The sequence below is a fragment of the Lycorma delicatula genome, chromosome 11, assembly GCF_047948215.1.
Source record: "Lycorma delicatula isolate Av1 chromosome 11, ASM4794821v1, whole genome shotgun sequence".
Lineage (NCBI taxonomy): Eukaryota > Metazoa > Arthropoda > Insecta > Hemiptera > Fulgoridae > Lycorma > Lycorma delicatula.
The window spans coordinates 47,306,057-47,328,900 of NC_134465.1; the positions used below are offsets into that span (position 1 = coordinate 47,306,057).

The 22,844-nt window shown below is 30.7% G+C and overlaps 1 protein-coding gene across 1 annotated transcript in view; it reads right to left on the bottom strand.

Annotated features, from left to right (window-relative positions):
• LOC142331934 (soluble guanylate cyclase 88E-like) overlaps window positions 1-12,136 on the bottom strand; it is a 51,805-nt gene extending 39,669 nt beyond the window's left edge. The window contains exons 1-2 of the mRNA XM_075377987.1: window positions 11,969-12,136; window positions 3,878-4,004 (exon numbers count right to left, since the gene is read on the bottom strand). Of these exons, the coding sequence (XP_075234102.1) occupies window positions 3,878-4,004; window positions 11,969-12,136 (295 nt within the window). The remainder of the gene's footprint in view (window positions 1-3,877; window positions 4,005-11,968) is intronic.
• Between the last annotated feature and the right edge of the window lie 10,708 nt (window positions 12,137-22,844).

Below are 22,844 nucleotides of genomic sequence, written 5' to 3' on the forward strand. Positions count from 1 at the left end.
TACTGTTAAAAAAATAACTGCAAAATAATTCATAATTCAGAAGGGTATAACGAAAATTATTTGAACACGAACAATTATTGAAAATATTGCAAAGAGTTGGTTTATTTTTAAAATTTTATTAATATCGTTTAAAAATATTAATTAATGCTATCTGGTAGTCTGAGTCGATGGATATTGCTGTATTTTTTAAAAATTGGTGACTATTATTTTTAGCAAAGACTGGATATTCATAAACATAAATACAAGAATACGTTAACATTTTTAACTTTCTAAACATCAGATATGATATTTACTTATGATTGATATGAATCAGTACAATTCATACGTATGGGGGCGAAACAATGATTCATCAGCCCATTTTTGCATCTTGAAAATCCATTCTGCTTTTTAAGGGAACCTAACGAGATTATATTTTATTTCAATCAGGAAAATAAATAAGCATAATAAATATTTAATAATTATAATTATTTTTTTTTTAAATGCTTCAAAGCAAAGCAAAACAATACTGTTTGACTTTGTTATAAATGAATCCTATTTGATCAACCTAAGAGAATTTTTTATCTAATAAAACACTCCAAAACTTTGCTTTGTGGGCAAAACAAATACTATCATTATCATTAATGGGAATTCTATTTGTGTAATTAGTAATGTTATGTCTGCTTGAGAACATAATGCAACACTCTTATTCATATTTAAAGTTAGATGATTACAATCCACCCTGTGAATAGCAACTGAGCTATAAATTGGTAGAGATAAGAGACACAGTGTCTTTGCTCCATTACAAATTCAGGATTATGAATTAAATATGAATTATGATAATTATCACTAAATATGAAAAAGTTAAGTTAGTAAATTTGAAATGTGGCAGATCTATTTAAAAAAAAAATTGAAAAATAATGCCAGAATTTGAATTAATCTGGTTATGGATTTTGTGAGTTATAATCGTTCAAAAAACACTATTAGAATAAGAGTTCTAAAACACATTTAGGATTTTGAATTCCTTTAAAAAAATTTTGAAATAAAATACCTGCAATATTTAAGGAAGTAGGTTTTTTTTAATAGTTTTTGGGATTCTTTTACTGTTCTGGTTTGAAAGTGAACTAGTATCTAAATGGAAATTATGCTACAAAATATCATATCCATATATGATTTACAACCCTGAAAATTGAGGGTGGTGTAAATAATCGTCATTTACAAGAAACACTTTATCTCAGGTATGATTTATCCAAGAAACCTAATTCTTTAACCAAAATAAACAGAAAGTTTTGATTTATAATGTGTTGAGACAGTTTTTATTTGTCAGTTTTCACTGCGACAGGAAAAACCTTTTTGCAAAAATTAATAAAAATGTTAATATTTCCTTGATATTTTATTTAATTCCATGTGAATTATTTTAAGATAACCTCTCTACAAATCACAGATCAAGAATTTATGTACAATTTTAAAAAAAATTCATCTAAATATCATGCATTCAAGTTTACTTATAAACTAAGTTGACCAATCATCCTCCTCCTTTAGGAAGAACAGTCCTTTTGTAAGTTCAATCCTCCCTTGAAAAGTGTCCTTTCTGATGTTTGAGGATTAATCTATAAATCTCAATATTCAATTGAAGCTGAGCCACTCCATTGTGTGTGATGTGATGTATTTGTATTATTTGAAGTGATATACTGTTAGAAGATGATATATTGACAAAAAATATTCATTCAATAAAAAGTACTTATTTAAATAATAATTAATAGGCATGTAAGCGTAATTACAATATAAAATGTTACAAATGTTTTTATTATGCATTTATCATATTATAGTGTATTCTGTATTTTTGTTGCAATGAATAAAATGTTTCTTTTATTTATGATATTTTTTTCTTCAATTTGTGTCCTTCTTTACATTATAAATAAGTTGGTCAACTTATTATAATGTTTCTAGCATTTTAAAATCCTGAAAAAAGTATTCGGAAAATGTAAAAAACATTTTTAGTATATAATTAATTGATAAATTCAGGTCTGGTCATCATGAATTTCTGAAATCAGACAGCTGTAAACTAATATTTTTCTGTGCTAATGTCACATGTACTTACATGAGAAGGGCCAGACTTTGGATCATTATCTTGAATCTCAGGAGCTACCAGGACAACTAGAGTTTTTCGTTCATAATTTGAATTTTTTATTTTCATCCTCTTACATTTTGTTTTTGTAAAGCACGTTGTTCATCAGTAACTTATTAAAATTTACTTTACACACAAATAAACTAATCATAAAAAATTATAACAAATGTAAACCAAAAAAAAAAGAAAAGTAAATGTTTGTACTTATAACCAACACATAACCTAAATACTACAATCACATGAGAACAATATTTTAAAAACGGCACCTTATTTATTCCAAATAACTACATAAAGTGAAATAAAAAACAGTAATTAATGATACAATGTAAATAATTTACATCACAAATCCAAAAAGTCAAAAAATGCAAAGTATTTGTCAAAGTACACAGTAAACAAAAGTGCATAACACAAACAAATAACTGTCTTTTCTATTTACAAACAAATAACTATATTACTCAAAGTGTAGTGCTACTATCAGGTGAAGAAAAATTGTATAGAAGAAGGGAAAATAAGCTTGAAAATTAGTGTAAATGAACTACTTATCATCATTAAAGCCTGAGAGATAAATTTTTAAAAATCGACAAATATTTTGTTTAACAAGAAGAAATTTGATCTAGCAACAATCTATAAAAAAATCTTTTTTTAATATGATGAATTGAAATATAGAAAAAATTATTCTATCACATTAAAAAATAAATTTTAAAGAATCAATAATGGAAAAAAGTTTTTTTTTAGTCAAAATTTGGGTTGACTATCCCCTTAAAGGCAATTGACAGATCTTAACAGGCAAAATTTTTAAATACAGTTATGAAAATCTGATAATCCATTTATGAATTATCAAATTTGTCCTTGGGCTCAACTGAATATAATATTCAGTCGGGTAGTAATAACCTTATACTGCGCATAAGCATGTAGCTTTTCTAGAAATTTGAACAGAATACATTTATGTTAATTGCTGCAACAGATTTTTAATGTGTTATCACAATACACATAAATATATGTGTAATATGTAGAGTAAGATCAAAAACCACACCTAGGACAAAAAAATACATTTTGTTAATAAATGTCAATCAACTATAAAAAAATCAATGTTTTCAGAAAAAAAATTCAAACTGTTGCTTTAAAACAAAAAAAAAAAAAAATAAATACACACATTCATTTAACAATAATGAAACATGTAATGATAAATACAATATCTCAGAAATACGTGAATTGCAGTTAATGCATCAAATATTACACTTGACAGACAGGATGGATGTTCATTAAATTATTGATACAAAGAAAACATCTCATTAACACATACATTAATTGGATTAACCTTTATGTTCCAGCGCATAGAAATAAGATATATATTTAAAGGTATTAATCAAAAAACTGTATCAATTTTATTCATACACAACAAAAAAGACTCATGAATTCATCATACAAGATTAGTATGAAGTTTATCAGCACAATAAATTATTTAGATTATACAAAAAAAAAAAAAAATGAACAAACTCAATGTATATCAAATATACTATTTGATTAAAAGCTGCAGGAATTTCCTTTTGTATGTAGTAAACTCCAACAGTATTTTCCAGCTCAATATGAATGCTATAAATAATGCCAACTATAATGATATTGATGAAGAAGGTAAATAAAAGATCTTCTGAAATCATATTTTTTCACAAATTTAAAAAGTGAATCATATACATTTCATAAAATTCTTTGTTTCTTGAAAATAAATAAACAATTAAAAACAATTAATGATAAAGGTATATATAATTTACTAACCATTTAAAAAATCTCTCATGTGTCTTCCAAGTACAGACAGAACTCTATCATAACCATATTGACTAACGAAACCGACAAAATGGACTCCCATTTGATCAAAAAATTCTCTTTCTGTTATACCAAGTATCTATAATTAAAAAAGAGAAAAATTAAATGAAATTATTATTTCAAAAAATAAATTAACAAAATTACTATATAATATTCATTTCTCATTATTGAAAATTAAATAGTTGTAAACACAACTAATACGGGGCTTAAGTTATTAGCCCCGCATTAAATTTATTTTGCTGATTTTAAATTGCAACTATATTACTGATTATTATGTTGGATTGAGAACATTTTGTTTAGAAGGTTCTAGATTTGAAATTTCTTTTGGCATGGTAGTACATTCTAAAAAATTTCTATACCATATTTTTATTCATACACTTTATAAGATGAATAATTCATATAAAAAAATGAAATATATTTCTGTTTTTAAAATCTAATTAAAAATCTGTCAGTAATTTTACATTTCTATTAAAAAAAAGACATACAAAAAGACAAACATATATATGTATATATATTATATATTAATAAATAGACTGTATTTAATCGAATTCATGTAGTATACTCTGAAAATCAGACAGGGATGGTCACTGAAAATCAGACTCAGTGTTCATGACTTGAAATAGTGAGGCATTGGAAACGAAAAGTCAGTCTTCTTGGGCAGAACTGCATGAGAATTTTTTTCTTTTCCTATAGAGAATAGTTATTATTTAACTTTATTTAGAAGTTCAGCATACATTTTTTCCATCAATTAACCAATTAATATTAAACTATTTAAGTTACATAACATTAAGTTATTTAACACAAATACTATAATAATAATCAGTAATTTTTACTGAAACAAATATGAAAATACATAAGAATCAATAAATTGAATAGTAATGTTATATTATATGTTATAAATTCATAGAAAAGAATAAACAGCAATGAAAGAAATGCTGTAAACAGCTTATTTAATGTTATCAAGACCCAGAAGAAAAACAGCAGAGCATGGAAGAGTGATTTTCCATAATCAAAAAAATTCAAAACGCTGTGTAAAAATTACGCAACACTCTGTAAAAAAAAACCTGTTGATAGTGTTCTGGCATTTCTGAAACATGTTTGGTACCCCAAAACACATATACATGACTGACTATTGGAAGCCGGACTGACTGTAAATTATGTGTTACTCAAAGAGACATTAAAAACACCTTAGGAGACGTGTATGTCATGTTCAACATTCTACAAAGCTAATAATTCTGCTTCACTATGATGCTAAGTCATACAAATATTGTGTGCAACCGCTGATGTTCTCGTGAAGTTGAAATTTTAACCTATTCTATACCCTTCATATTTGATTTTTTTTTTTTTTGTTTTTCCTGGGCGAAAAATGCTTCTGCATTGGACATCACTTGGACATGTTATATTTCTTGTAATAAACAAAGATATATCACGCTATAAATCTCAAAAAACTATAATAACCATTTTTTAGAAAGAATATAGATTTAACTTAAAATTCATAGAAAAAAAAATTATAACATCAAATGCTATGTAAAATATTAATTTGTCAAAAAAATAAAAACACCTCGTCTAAAATATTTTTATCATTGCCCAGGATTCGACTTAGGTACCTGGACAATTTTAATTTATGACACAAAGCGTACATATATTTCTCCATTTCCATAAATATTCTTGTTTCAATATTCCTTTTGATTCTACATTTCCTAGGAGGTTTTTCCAATTATTCCATTCCATATTATTTTCATGTAACCTATCCTGTTCTTTCTTGTTCAATATTTAAATTTCTGATCCACATAACACCAAGTTCATCAAAATAAAAAAAAACATTATAAACAATAATATGTTGAATTCTGTTTTAATAATTACATTCCTATTCCATAACAAAGCATTTCCGATTTTTCTAACAAAAGTAATTTTTTTCAGTAATTCCATCGTTAAAATTCATAAGATGAATAAGGCAATTTAAATAGTTTATGTATTCTATTCAATCAATAAATTCTCTTTTCACAAAACTGTATTTGCTGTAACATATACAGTTCACAAGGACGTCGTGCACAGTCAAATGGCGTTGTACGCACATTGGTACGTTTACTGCTAACATCAGATACTCGTGAGTGTCTCTAGTATGGAATGTTGTTATGTAAGGGTATATGTTGTAATTTATGTAGTGTATGTGTATAATGTAAAGTGTTCTGCAGCTCTAGGTATAGTAGAAAGAAAAGCTGCAGAAGGTAGTGCCATGGGGACCCCAACTCCCAAAGTCTTAAAGAGTAAGACTCCCCGTCAGGGCATTCATGTTTGTAATGGATGACTTAGTATGTAATGTCTGTAAACAGGTGATTAATTACTTGCAGCAAATAAAATTTACTTTTATTCTCTATTTGTTTCATTTGACTATGTATTTTCATTTATGAATTATGGGCGACCTGCAGTACATTTCATCCACCCCTTGTATTAATATTACATCAAAATTTTCTTAATACTGTGGTTTTCTGTAATCAAACATACATATATATGTAATACAAAAAAGGAAAATATAATTATAACAAAGAATATTTATTAATTGTTTAATAAAATATGTAACATATTCTGCCACTTATCTCTATCATACCTTTCCATACTAATACTTGACTATGTTGTAACATGGTGTTAACAATATTCCTGATCTTCTCTGCTCCTTTACTTACCATCCCATAATAGCCTTAAGAAACCTTATGCTATCATCCTTAATATATAACCAAACCCCATCTAAACCAATTACATTCTAAAGTTTTTATGATAACAGATTTCTCCCTTTCCATAAATATTCTTGTTTCAATATTCCTTTCTATTGTTCATTTCCTAGGAGGTCTTTTCAATTACTTCATTCCATTTGTGTAACCTATCCTGTTCTTTCTTGTTCAATATTTACATTTCGGATCCTCATTTAGCATCAAGTTCAATAAAATAAAAAAATTAAAAAACAATACTCTGTTGAGTTGTGTTTTAATAATTAATTCCTAAAAGATTTCTGATCTTCTTAACAAAAATAATTTTTTTCAGTAATTCCATTGTTAAAATTCATAAGATCGATAAGGCAATATAAATTATTAAGGTATTCTATTTAATTGATGAATTCTTTTTTCACAAAACTATATTCGCTATAATACCATCAAGATATTATTATATTTGCTGTTGAAAACAATACTAATAAAGACTTTATTGTGTATTCTTGAAGTAGTGTTGAAAAAAGTAAAGTGTGTATATTGTAAAGTTTACTTCATAAAAAAGTTTTAAAATAAACGTAAAATACTAAAACAAAACAGAAAAAAAGACAATAAAGAATTACACAACTTTCCTGGCAAGGTTGGGAAATTTATTGAAAGAGAAAATATGTTAAATGTTTCTAGGTTTTATTAAAAAACGAAAAAGAAAAAAGTTATACAAAGATTTTTTTTTAATTTAAAAATTTAAATAGAATTTTTAGCAAAATAATGTAACTAAAAATTGTAATACTGTATTAAATTCAAATCCCAGTTGTCAGAGCATTTAATAAGCTTTATATTTCATTTTTTTTTTCCTAAACTATTCATCATGTTTTCTGGTTTTATTTACTCTTTTATTATTTTATATTCTATATTAATCCTCTTTTTTATCTCAAAATATTTTTACTTTTTATATTCATTTATCAGTTTTAAATATTTTAATTAAAAAAAGAATTTAAAGATACCATAATAAATTAAAAAATCTACATATAGAAACAATATTGTAAATTTTTATTTTATCGTTAAATTGTCTAGATTTTAAATTGCTGATGAAATAAGTAAACTGAATTTTTATTAATTTGCATACATAAAAAGCCAGTAAAGAATTACATAGCTTGGCTACCGAACAAATTAGGATGAGAATTACACAATTAACTTTACAATGGTTAAATTTTTGAAACTTGAATCTCTGTGTGAAATTTGAAAGTTGTATAATAAACCACTATAAAGATATTTAACTAGTCCTAAGTGTACAGACTACCTTACCTCCCTTAAATGATTGACTTTGAAATAAAATTGCATAATTTTTTAAAATACGTGATTATTTTACTCAAAGGATATATTTTACAATACATAAGAAAATTGTATGATTCATGAAAAAAAAGGTTTTGTCTTCACTCTTTTGACTTAGAATCTGATGTTCACAACACAAACAAAAAAACTTCCTACGTTATATTGAATTATGTAAAATATTATTTAATTTTGAATAAAATTTTGAGATATGGGACAAATTGTAATCTATCTCCTCACTTCCTTGACCAACTATAAACAAAATTAAGTGACATCAATGATCCATAATCAGGAAAAAATGAGTTGATCATGTCAAAAGATATCAAACAAAATGATAACTGAAGAAAAAAGCAAAAAGCTTAAAAAACCGATACTGACTGAAATTGCCTGAATACTTAACGAAAATGATACACTAATGTAATTAATATAAGAATGTGATTTTAGAGAAGACAAAAAAATGGTTTTTGCTTCCAATCCTTTATGGTATTTATGCCAATCACGCCAGCCTCTATGGCACAGGGTTTGATTCCTGGTCAGGCATAGCATTTATCATACACTACAGAATTTCCATATCCCACGCAGAAGCTTCAAGCTTATTTGACAATATCATCAAGGAAAAAAACGACCAAACACCATCAGAAAGATCGAAGCTCCTAACGGGCATTAAGTTATGTGAAAAAATTTACATACTCTTTGAGTAATGTTGTGAAGTACAAAAGCCATTAGGTATAGACCCTATCTCTTTCTGCCCCTTGACTGATTTTGACCAAAATAAGATTTCATGAAAGTACACAGAAATCATCGTGCCAAATTTCATCCAAATCTTTATTTTATAGTTGTTTGGCTAAGTTTTAATATACTGATGAAATAGGTGAGATGAACTTTTATTCATTTTCATATAAAAAAACCAGTAAAGAGTTGTATATAACTTAGCTATAGAACTTTACTCTCAATAGATTACTACTAAGAAGGACATACTAGGTGCTACCCAAAGGTTCGGGGAATTTTACCATAAAAATAAAATAACTTACCATAACTTATAATTTCCACTGTCTCCTTGAAAGTAATCCCCTTGGGCATTGATAAAGTGATCCCAGCGTTTTTCCCATGATTCCATGCATTCCTTTAAGTCTGCAGGTGTGTGTTCAAAGCACGTTCTGGGTTTCTACCTGAATCTCTTCAATTGTGTTAAAACGACGGCCTTTCAATTGAAATTTTATTTTCGGAGAGAAAAAAGTCGCACGGAGCAAGGTCAGGCGAATAGGGTGGGTGGGGAATCACTAACGTCTTTTTGAAGCCAAGAAATTCCGAATGGCTAGCGATGTGTGCGCGGGCGCGATGTCATGGTGTTGAACCCAGCTGTTGTTACCCCACAGATCTAAACGTTTGCGCCTAATGCTTTCACGTAACCGCTTCAAATCTTGTCAATAGAACATCCCATTGACAGTTTGACCAAGAGGAACAAATTCCTTATGTATAACGCCTTTGATGTCGAAAAAACAATCATCATGAACTTCACGTTGCTGCGAACTTGGCGTGATTTTTTTGGCCACGGTGAACTTGGCGACGACTGCTGCTTAGTTTCAGGGGCATACCCGTATACCCATGTCTCATCACCGGTTATGATGTTGGAGATGAAGTTAGGGTCATCTCTTGCTGAATTTTTCAATTCACTACAGACAGCTACGCGATTTTGTTTCTGGTCGCTGTTCAACAGTCTCGGTACGAATTTTGCAGCGTCTCATGTTCAAATTGCCCGACAATATGCGTTGCACGGACCCATATGACATTTGTACGATTGCACAAACATCATGGATTGTTTGTCTACGATCTGCAACAATAGCCTCTCGCACTTTCGCGATGCTTTCCGGTGTTGCGCTTGTTGATGGTCTTCCTGAACGCTCATCGTCATCGACTGTCGTTCGTCCATCTTTGAATCGTTTGTATCACAAAAAAGTTTTACTTTTACTCATAGCATTATCACCAAATGCTTCCACAAGCATGCGATGGGTTTCTGCACCAGTTTTTTTAAGCATGAAACAAAATTTTATGCTGGTTCTTTGCTCTTTAAAATCTGCCATTTAGAACTTCGCCGAAGCAGTAAAACACAACCGCAAGAAAGTCAACCATGCAACCTCTCACCGTCACAGCAGTTCGAACACTGATTCACAAGAGTACTGTTAGCCACATCTAGCGGCAGCAGGTCGTACCAGGAATGGTTCGCGCGCGAAATTAAAATTCCCCGAACTTTTGGATAGCACCTCGTAATTAACTTTACAACTGTCTCATTTTTGACGCATAATTCTCCATAAGAAATTTCAAAATTGTATGACAAACCATTATTGAGATATTTAATTAGTCCTAAGTAAAGAATGTTCCACCCATCTGAATGATTTAAAAATAAAATCGTGTACAATTTTAAATATGAATCCAGTTTTAAGTAAAAAAGGAAATATTTATGACATAAAAAAATTGAAAAAAATTATTTTCTCTCATGCTGTTAATTTCAAGTCGGATGAAACACAACACATATTAAATGTGTATAGCCTCCTAAAATATATTGAATTATACGAAACGAATAATTCTACTCTTACAGAAAAGGTTTGAGATACAAATTATGGAATCTAAGACATGAAATCCATATTCCATGTCTTAGAATTATGGAATACTTTACCCCCTTGAATAACTGTAACCAAGATTAAATTTGATCGATGACTCGCATTAAGAAGTTATTGTACAAAATTTAATAAAAATCAATTAATCCAATCTGAAGATATAAAGCAAAATGCTAACTGATGAAAAATGCTAAAAAAATATGCTTATTATCCTTTACCCCTTATGGAAGTACCCGAAACAAAACAAAGTAACTGATGTAATGAAACCATAAAATTTGCACAAGAATGTGGCTTTGAGCCCAGAAATGTTAAAAAGAAAATATGTTTCCTCCTTTATGAGGTTTTGACTAAGACTAAAACACCATCAAAAATTATCTTAACTAGTTAAGTGAGCTCATTAAATGTGTAAAAAAAAATATACATCTACTCTATGAGTAAAATTTTTAAATTTTGGATCCATAAGATTTGTGTCTTTCTGCCCCTTTGGCTGATCAAAATTAAAGTGGCCAAATTTTATTGAAGTCCCATATACAGAAATAATTATGTCAAATGTCATTCAAATCTGTTATTTATAATAGATCTTATCGCTAAATACAGAGTTGAGAAATACTTAAGCAGAACAGACAATGAAGAAGATAACTTATGGCAGCAAAGATGGCTGGATGCAGTGGTAGCTAATTGGACTAGATTATTAATACCTGACATATTAATATGGACAAGTAGGCGTCATGGTGAAATGGATTATTATGTTACACAATTTTTAACAGGGCATGGTTGTTTCAATGCATATCTTCATAAAATTGCCAAAAGAGATCAGCCTATGTGTATGTACTGTGTAGAACAAAATGAGTTGTACATACCATTTTGAGGTGCCACAAATGGCAGGAGTTAAGGCAGTATGAAGGTATTAGAGGGAAAACGCCGAAGGAAACAGTTGACTATATGCTTGATAGTGAGGTAAAATGGAAAAAGGTTGCTGATTACATAAGAACAGTTTTAAAGCAAAAGAACATAGATGAAAGAAATATGGGGTACTAGTTTGTTAGGTGGGGTGGACAGCCTCAGCAGTGAGAGCCAGCATGCTGAGGTGTGCTGGTTTCAATGATCTGCTGAGGACTCCTTGGGTGTGTTTGGTAGGAATAAAAAATATCAAAAGATCCATAGGCCACACCACGGCATTGAGGTATGGTGTGGTGCCATAAAGGACAAAAAATGAAAGAAACCTCAAAAGAGCCACCGGTTAACCCGACCTTCCATGCCGGTATATTGCCGGTTGTTGGGGAGGGCTAATTAGAGTAACGGACACTCCCCTGGGTGGCGTAATACCATCAAGTCGGTTCAGCCCAGGGAAGTAGAGGAAAAAAAATTATATTATTATATTTAATTACATTTTTTACCTGTATAGCTTTTTTTGCTAATCTGGGAATTAGATTTTCTGGATAAACCTGATGAACACTAAAACTTGGTTGATCGACTTGAGCCTGTCTTCTAATTTCTTCCCATCTTTCTTCACCGTATACTTGTTTTATATAATCGCACATATTTTCCAAAATCAAGCCGTACATCCTAAACAAACAAAAAAAATATATATATATACTTAAGATATATTAATAAACTATTACATAATAATTTTTGGCAACACTTGGAACACTGGCAACAAACGGGAGCGATCTGGAAACGATGCAGGCTCCCCTTTGGGCGTCAGCCACTCCCAGACGCCTCTTGCGGTAACTAAGCGGCCTTAGAGAGCGTGACAAGTAAAGTTGTGTTTTTGTAAGGCGTAACGAAAATGGGAACAACGGGATTTGAAGCAATAGTGTGCCATTAAATTTTGTGTTAAACTTGGTAAATATGCAAGTTTGACCAACAAAAATTAATATATTCCTTATCAAGAACACAAGCTTTTCAATGGTACAAAGCATTTTTCGAGGTCCAAAAAGTAATGGAAGTCGAACCTCGCTCAGGGAAGCTTTCAACATCGAAAACTGAGGAAAATTTCGAAAGAGAGGCTTTTCATAAAAAAAATTCGATTTCCAACGGAAATATTCATTTTGACCAACCCTAAATCCACTTTGACTAGTTTCAGCGTAACGTCTGCATGTATATATGTATCTCGCGAAACTCAAAAACAATTAGCTGTAGAATGTTGAAATTAAGGATTTAGGACTGTTGTAATATCTAGTTGTGCACGTCCTCTTTTGATTACAATCGAATGAACCAAAAGTGTCCAAAAAAGCCCAAAATCCCAAAAGATTTGGATTTTGGACTTTTCCTTAATTGCAGTAATAAGCCCTCATTAAGAGGTTTTCAATAATATATCATAAGTGGTACTTATTTCACTGATTCCAGAGTTATAGCCAAACAAAATTTTAATTAATGAAATATTGGGATCTTAGGGGAAGGCACATCGGTTCGAATCAGACTTCATCTCCTTTTTTTCAACTTTTTTTTCTTAATTTAAATATATTGATTTATTAATAATTATTAACCTCTTATTGTAAAGAAAAATTGCAATAAATAATAATTCAATAACAAAAAAAAAAAAAAAACTATGAAAAAATATGAGAAGTTATTAATGAAATAAAATTTTATTTACTTTTCATTTAAAAAAAAATGTGTAAACGTAATTTAATTAGCGTACAAGGAAGTCATGTGTTATCCACATCAGATTTTTCATGATGAAAGTAACAAGGTGTCGCACACCCAGCGTTGCGCAGTGGCTCGTCCCAAAACCCTTTTCCCGCCATGATGTTTAAATTCGTTTATGCGGTTGGCGCACAAACAGAAGCAAGACATCAATGTGATTAAAGGCAGAATTATCAAAAATAAACAAACTTTTCAAACATAAAAGAATAAAATTTATTGACGTATATGAAAATTGGCGTCGAAATGTGGATTTTTACTCTAATATTTATAAATAGGAAGTGCCGTACTCACGTGTGCGTGTACACGCACTTCCAAATAAATATGGAGTGCAGGATTTTTTGTTTATATTATATAAAATTTAATTGACTGTATGTGGAGTCGAGAATTATGATCTGAATGATTAATTTCGTTTATTTCTTTATAAATTATTACAATATAATAATTTCTAATAATTTTTCTTAATAAACAATTTACCTTGAAATAATTATTAATGTACTATTATATACAGAGCGGTTCAGAAAATAATTAACTTTAATTATTTTAATTCAAAATGAAAATATAATAGAAACATTTTATATGAAATAGAAAATAAAATAGTTTTCATTAACATAAAAACAAAAACTGACCTTTTGGAATTGTTCTCTTTATTGCACGCGGTTTAAAATGGTTTACCTAGAAAATCCCTTGCATTTCATTTGACTCATTAAAAAAATATGTTTATTGAATATAAAATTATTTTTCACTAAACAACAACTTTTTATTTTACTTTTATTTCAGTATTATAAAGTAATATTCACTTTGGTATCCGTAAAAAATAAGTAATATCTCATTTTCCCGTGTAAATTAGATTATTAAAAGCAATTTCTTTCAAAAATTGTTTTGTGATAATATTTTTAATTAAACTAAAAAATCATCAATTCGAAGATTGACCAAAATAAATAATATCAGATCTTTAGTTATAAAATTTTGAAATAAGTTATCTCCCATTTAGTTGATTTTCCATTTTAACAGCATTAAATAGTTTCACCTAATAAATGGAAAATAATATTAGTAAAAAAAATATTTTATGAGCATAAAAAAAAAAATTATCGGTGATTCGATACCGAACCCCACGAATAGCAAAAGGAGTCGTTACCATAGAGCCACACACGCTACACGAAGACTTTGTGTCAGTTGCACTTTATAAGATGTATCCTCTGTTTGTTTGTTTAGGTTTTCATTCATTATTTTGAATTTTATCTTAATTAACAATCAATTTCAATACTCTTAAGAATCAATAGACTTGTATAAAATATTTATTTTTATTAAGGATTATTAAAAAAAAATTTATTATTTTTAATAAATATTACAACTTTATCAGTACCAAATAATACTAATTCATATTGAAAGTGAATAATCATTCATAAATATTCGATTGTTAGCTCGTTTAATCATTATCATGTATTTAAAATTTTGTAAAATTTTTGTACAACTAAAAACTTTTGTCCCAAAATCCCTTACTTATATGTTCAAATAACCCGGTAGAAAATGAGATTTTGGGACGAGCGTATACGCATGCGCGCTGAATACTGTGCGCAATGCATTTCATCATGAGATTTTTAATATTTATCTCTTGTTGAATATTTATTTACATGAAAATTACACACAACAAAGATCAAATTGATATCTTCATTTGTTACCACGAAATTATAAAATGTAGCCAGGTTTAAAAAGAATTCAAAATCCATTTTAATCCTTGAAATTCGGAATTTTAAAAAATCTAGAAATTAATTTTTAGATATTCTCATGAACATTAGACGACACATTAAAAATCAAGCTGATATGTTCATTTGTTACCGAAAAATAAAAAAATAAAAAAAATTTCATTGTTACTCCATTTTAACCCTTAAAATTCGAATTCCAAAAAATCCTTTCTTACTGTGAATTTACACCGTAAGAAGAATACGTAAGCAAATTTTCACCGATTTAACTGAGTACTTTTTGCTGGGCGTTGATGAATCAGTCAGTCAGAACAACTTGCTGTATAGGTACATTTTTACACACACACACACACACACACACACTAGAGTATATCAATTTTTAAATTTTTTCCTGGATGTTGAAATTTCATTGGGTCTTTAGTAAAAAAATACATATGTATCTTAATGGATACATATGGAGAAAATACTACTATTTTCTCCATATTAAATTCTATAATAGCCGTGAACGTATCATGAAGTTTTATTAGTTAATTACTAGTTAATTTAGTTTATTAGTTAAGTCGAAAAATGAATATAATTAATTAGTTTTTAAAGTTAATATTTAATTTAAAAAAGTTAACGTAATTTCGCGTAATGATTAAATTAAATTAAAAACCAAGCGATTTCTCTGCTTTTGAATACAACAAAGATTTAATCGTCAACTATAAAATGTAATCACAGCTTCCTCGCTCACAATTACACGAATAGTCTTTAGTTGAAGTAGAGTTATTTCAGCATAAGAACCGGTGAACAAAGAGTTATTCAGCAAAATTACACAAATATCCTTTGAGTATTAAAGGATTTACACACAAACACACACACACACACAGAGAAACACACACACACACACACACACATACACACAGGATAATGTACACTTTAAATGCATTCATTGCTGAAGTACTTTCCTCTTTTATCTCTACTTTGACTAAATTAAATGTAATGAAACAAGGTCACAAGAACATTTACTGTACGGTATGAACCGAGCACCCGATTTTTAAAATGGCTGCTCGGTGAACTAAATTTATTTTTACGAATCTGTCGATAATAGTAAATTATCTTCTCCTGTTAAATATACCACCGCAGCATTTTTATTTTACCGATTATGGTTCTGTTGCTGCTGCAGCAGCATAACTATAAAAGGAAGCTATGAAGATGGGCCCAAACAATTTTGGGTATTAGAATTTATACAAATATTGACGTTTAAAAAACTCCCTTACTCCAAAAAAACCACAAAAGAAGCTATAAAAATTTCCAAAAGATGTACGTACGTATGTTGGTCTGTATTTTGATTGATATATCCGGACTGGGTCAACATAAATTCTTGAAAAAATTCTCAAAACGTTTCTACTAGCGGGACATAAACGGCATTAAAATTTGGATAAATTAAAAAAGAGTGAGGGGTATTTTACGCGATTTTAGATCGACTTTTTATTTACTGGTCCTAAAAATTGGGGTTTACTACGATAAAAATCTTTTTTTTTAAATTCAAAAATTTTAAGACAATCGAATTTACGGATGGAGATATTCAACATACGAGTATTTCTATACAGTTAATGTCTTATATCTCACAAACCAGTTGATAAAAAAAATCAAAATTTGGCTCCCTCTGTCTCTCTCTCTCTCTCTCTCTCTCTCTCTCTATATATATATATATATATATATATATATATATATAGAGAGAGATATAATTAGATATTTTTTTTTTAGATATATATAGATATATAGATTAGATAGATATTTTTTTTTTTATATATATATATACGCGAGGTGTGTGAGAAAAGTAATGAGATTGACGTTTTACTCACCAAAGTTTTATTTTTTTCAAACAACAATATTATCCCCTTCAAAGTAGATCCCTTGGACAGCTATACACCGGCGGAGTCGTTGTTCCCACTCCTGGTAGCAGCGATGGAAGGCTTTAACTGGTAGGGCTTTTAACCGGTCGGTCATAGTCTTTTGAATGTTCCCCAGAGTTCCTAAATGACGTCCTTTTAAGACACGTTTCAATTTTGGGAAAATGAAAAAGTCACAGGACTCAAATCAGGTCAATAGGGAGGGGGGCTTGAGTAATCGTAGGAATGCGTTTTGAAGTAAAAAATTCCCTGATGGAAACCGCCGTTTGACACGGGGCATTATCATGATGAAGCATCCACTTGTCTGCAATGTCTGGTCTCACGAGAATCACTCTTTTCCTGAGCCTTTCAAGGACACCTTTGTAAAACACTTGGTTGACAGTTTGTCCTGGAGGAACAAAGTCTTTACGCACGATACCCCTACTGTCAAAAAAGCAAATCAGCACGGTTTTGATCTTTGATTTACCCATTCGAAATTTTGCCGGTCGAAGAGATGACGGAGTGTCCACTCTTCGCTTTGCCGATTTGTTTCAGGATCGTACTCAGATAACCAGGATTCATCACCTGTGGTCACACGATTGAAGAATTCTTGGTCATTGTAGATCCTCTCAAGAAGATCAACGCACACGTTTCTTCGATTGTCCTTCTGTTCCGTGGTGAGGTTTTTCGGCATTAATCTCGCACAAACCTTTCCCATGTCCAAATCTTATGTCAAAATTTGATGTACGGTGAAAGTATTTAAATTTAACTGGTCTCTCATCATCCTTATTGTTAAACGACGGTCTGATATCACAAGAATCCTCACACGCTCAACGTTTTCGTCGGATTTTGAAGTTGAAGATCTCCCTGAGCGAGGTTGACCTTCAACGTGTTCTCGGCCTTCCAAAAATGATTTGTGCTAGCGGAAAACTTGTGCTCTTGATAAGCAATGTTTCCCGTAGGCCTGTTAATCCTTTCAAAGGTCAAACTCGCGGATTCCCCAAGTTTAACACAAAGCTTGATAGCACGACGTCGCTCTAAATTCCAATGCTCCATTTTCGTAACACACAACAAAAACACAACTTCACTGATGGAGCTGTCAAAAATAATGTGTTGGCTGAACGGAGTTGAAACTCGTACTGAGCATGTGGAAGGGATGAACAAACCGGTCTAGCACAGACCGGTAGACACAGCGTTGCCAGATCGCTCGCACTGTTACCAATCTCATTACTTTTCTCACACACCTCGTATATATATATATATATATATATATACAGAGTGTTTCTAAAATGGTGGGCTGGCTATACGTTTTCGGATTCCACTTGTAAAATTAAACAAAAAGTATCCTTAGGAAAAATGGCAATTTCTCCTTTACCCCTTGTCCACTATTTTGATATTTTTATACAAAAATTTATATGTCAAGTTCTGGAAGAGAAATCACATTAATATTTTGTAAGCGTCTTAGTAATAAAGTTTTAAAATTAGCAAAAAATCAGGAATTAAATACCTTCGCAAATTACAAAATGGCGGCCATGTTTATTTTTCAATCCGTTATATCTCTATAAATCCCGATCATTAATGAAACCCCACAAGAAAGAATTTAGCGGGATAAAATCTGGGGTGCGAGGCGGCCATGTAATTGGACCTTCACGATCGATCCACAGACCTGGAAATCGAGTATCAAGGGAATCTCGGACTTCTAGGCATTAGTGAGATGATGCCTGTCTTGCTGATAGTAATGGTATCTATCTTGGTCATCGTCGTCTAAGTGAGGAATTAAGAAATTTTGAAGCATTTCCAGATAGACGAAACCATTTATATTTGCTTCCTGGAAAAAGAACGGTCCGTTCAGTCTCAGAAATGATAATTTAACTGAGTGGAAAGGGAAAAAGAGAAGTGGGGAGGTGCGCCATCTTGCTGAAAGTATATTTTGCGTCTCATCGCTAGAGGAATATCTTCAAGCAGCTTCGGCAATTCTTCTTGAAGAAACTGCAAGTAGACCTCAGAATTTAAGCGACCAGGTAATATGAACGGTCCATCAGCTGATTATGAAGAAGGACGCACCATACTTTGACGCTAAATCGGTGTTGAAAATTGCCTTCAACCGTTTGATGAAGGTTTACTTCTGCCCATCTATGATCATGGGGTACATTGTTAACGCCATCTCGAGTAAGATTTGCCTCGTCGGTAAACAAATATTCTTGTAGAATTGTCGATTTGTATTCCACAATTTGGAGAACTTCAAACGAAGTGGACATTCTCCTGGGTGTAGATGTTGAAAATGGTTGTTTACGATAAGGATAAAACCTATTTTGTTTAAATGTCAACACTCCGATTCGCTTAGAAAGACGTCGTGTACTGGCGCCTTGACTGCGCTGAACTGCATCAATAATAGTTTCATTAATAACAGCATCGTGTTGAACAGATTGCTCGTAGCTGGTAAGAATACTAGGTAGTAAACCTGTTTCCCGAAAATAACGTAAAATCTTGCTAATTGTTTTGGGGTCTGGAATCCTGCGATTCGGAAAACGTATTTCATATTCTGCTGTAACAGCTGTAGCATTACCATTACACAGACCAAAAATGAATACCATATCAGCATATTCTTCTGTTGTAAGTAAATACGACAAGTTAATACGTTTATAAAAATTTTTTAACAGCAATTTTTGACAGTAAAATGAATTTTTATCAGTTTTTCACAAAATCAAAAAGGATTTTAGTTTTTATAAATTTTAAATAAGTACTTGTTTTAAATAAGTACTTTTCTACAGTACTTAAATAACTTAAAAAAATAAATGTACTTAAAATGGTACATTTACTACATGGGTAATACACTGGTGTACTGTTTCTAAATATTTTTTTTTTTAATTTTTTGCAAAATCGTACCCTCACCCCCAAAAAATGCTGTGTAGTCCTCTGCTATGTTGTGACGTCACAAGTGTAATAAAGAAACGTAGTTTGGCTGGGTCTCGAACACGACCGCCGGGTCGGTTTGATAACTGGTGCGTTAAGCCTCGCGGCTACACCGGTATTCCGACCGTATAAGTGAAATTTACTCTTTGTAAGTTGTGAAATTATATTATTTTAGTTAGTACCGACCGTCACCGCTAGTACCGCCACACCCGTGCGGATTAAATACGTACATATTTTTAAAGGCACGGTGAGATGTGAAAAATGAAACGATATAATCTTAAATTTTTTTTTATTTTTTATTTTTTATTTGAGTTATCCCGATTTTCTCTTTGGAAATCTTCTCCGATACTCAGTAAGTTCCAATTTAAAGTATTCAACCTTAAAGACAGAGGCGGGAGCAGAGCGGCTCAAACATTATAAACGGGACATAAGATCATGTAATACGTTGTTTTAAAGGTCTTTCCAAGACAAGCAAAACGGTAACAAAAAAAAATTAATTATGAATATTGAAACCAAAATGGTGACAACAAATATCGTTACGTTAATTAAAAGTTAGAAAAATTAATTATTAAAATTTTATATATACACATAAAATATTTTAAAAAATTAACTTTTTCCCTTTTGTCAACTTACATATTATCTAAAATAATAATATGTTTTAGCAGAAAATATTAACGGTCATTAATTTAAAATAACCTTTACGGAAAAGTTTTGTTTTTTATTTTGAATTGAAAGCAGAAGTTCTATCTTCCTTGTAGTACACCTATTTTGTTTATTTTTGTTATTTACTGAAGAAAAATATTTTTAATGAAATATATTTTCTTTCATTTTCAAAAAAAAACGAAAATCAGAGAAAACAAGATTTTAAACAACTTTCTTTAAACATTTCTTAAATTCCAAACAAAGTCCCTTCCCCAATATTTTATCATTTAAAAGATAAGGATATATTTAATATAAAAATTTAGAAAGAAGATTAAAATAAACAAAGTTAAAAACAATTTTGGTTTGAAGTTTTTTTTTTTAATTTTGAGTAAAGGCTTATCTTCTAGATAAAAGATAAAATTTATAAATAAAATAACATTGGATATTTTAACTTACATAGAACAAATTCTAGTATATGTGAATGGTGTGTGATTAATTAGGTTTCTTTTGTCTTCAGTCATTTGACTGGTTTGATGCAGCTCTCCAAGATTCCCTACCTAGTGCTAGTCGTTTCATTTCAGTATACCCTCTACATCCTACATCCCTAACAATTTGTTTTACATATTCCAAACGTGGCCTGCCTACACAATTTTTTCCTTCTACCTGTCCTTCCAATATTAAAGCGACTATTCCAGGATGCCTTAGTATGTGGCCTATAAGTCTGTCTCTTCTTTTAACTATATTTTTCCCAATTCTTCTTTCTGCATCTATTTGCCGCAATACCTCTTCATTTGTCACTTTATCCACCCATCTGATTTTTAACATTCTCCTATAGCACCGCATTTCAAAAGCTTCTAATCTTTTCTTCTCAGATACTCCGATCGTCCAAGTTTCACTTCCATATAAAGCGACACTCCAAACATACACTTTCAAAAATCTTTTCCTGACATTTAAATTAATTTTTGATGTAAACAAATTATATTTCTTACTGAAGGCTCGTTTAGCTTGTGCTATTCGGCATTTTATATCGCTCCTGCTTCGTCCATCTTTAGTAACTCTACTTCCCAAATAACAAAATTCTTCTACCTCCATAATCTTTTCTCCTCCTATTTTCACATTCAGTGGTCTATATTTGTTATTTCTACTACATTTCATTACTTTTGTTTTGTTCTTGTTTATTTTCATGCGATAGTTCTTGCGTAGGACTTCATCTATGCCGTTCATTGTTTCTTCTAAATCCTTTTTACTCTCGGCTAGAATTACTTTATCATCAGAAAATCGTAGCATCTTTATCTTTTCACCTTGTACTGTTACTCCGAATCTAAATTGTTCTTTATCATTAACTGCTAGTTCCATGTAAAGATAAAAAGTAACGGAGACAGGGAACACCCTTGTCGGACTCCCTTTCTTATTACGGCTTCTTTTTTATGTTCTTCAATTGTTACTGTTGCTGTTTGGTTCCTGTACATATTAGCAATTGTTCTTCTATCTCTGTATTTGAACCCTAATTTTTTTTAATGTTGAACATTTTATTCCAGTCTACTTTATCGAATGTCTTTTCTAGGTCTATAAACGCCAAGTATGTTGGTTTGTTTTTCTTTAATCTTCCTTCTACTATTAATCTGAGGCCTAAAATTGCTTCCCTTGTCCCTATACTTTTCCTGAAACCAAATTGGTCTTCTCCTAACACTTCTTCCACTCTCCTCTCAATTCTTCTGTATAGAATTCTAGTTAAGATTCTTGATGCATTACTAGTTAAACTAATTGTTCTGTATTCTTCACATTTATCTGCCCCTGCTTTCTTTGGTATCATTACTATAACACTTTTTTTGAAGTCTGACGGAAATTCCCCTTTTTCATAAATATTACACACCGGTTTGTATAATCAATTAATCGCTTCCTCGCCTGCACTGCGCAGTAATTCTACAGGTATTCCGTCTATTCCAGTTGCCTTTCTGCCATTTAAATATTTTAATGCTCTCTTAAATTCAGATCTCAGTATTGTTTCTCCCATTTCATCCTCCTCAACTTCCTCTTCTTCCTCTATAACACCATTTTCTAATTCATTTCCTCCGTATCTCTTCAATATATTCCACCCATCTATCGACTTTACCTTTCGTATTATATATTGGTGTACCATCTTTGTTTAACACATTATTAGATTTTAGTTTATGTACCCCAAAATTTTCCTTACCTTTCCTGTATGCTCCGTCTATTTTACCAATGTTCATTTCTTTTTCCACTTCTGAAAATTTTTTTTAATCCACTCTTCTTTCGCCAGTTTGCACTTCCTGTTTATAGCATTTCTTAATTGCCGATAGTTCCTTTTACTTTCTTCATCACTAGCATTCTTATATTTTCTACGTTCATCCAACAGCTGCAATATATCTTCTGGTAGAAAACCATGGTTTTCTACCAGAAGATAGTTAGAAGATAGTTCTCTTTATTCCGCCTATGTTTGCTTCTGCTAATTTAAGAATTTCCTTTTTAACATTCTC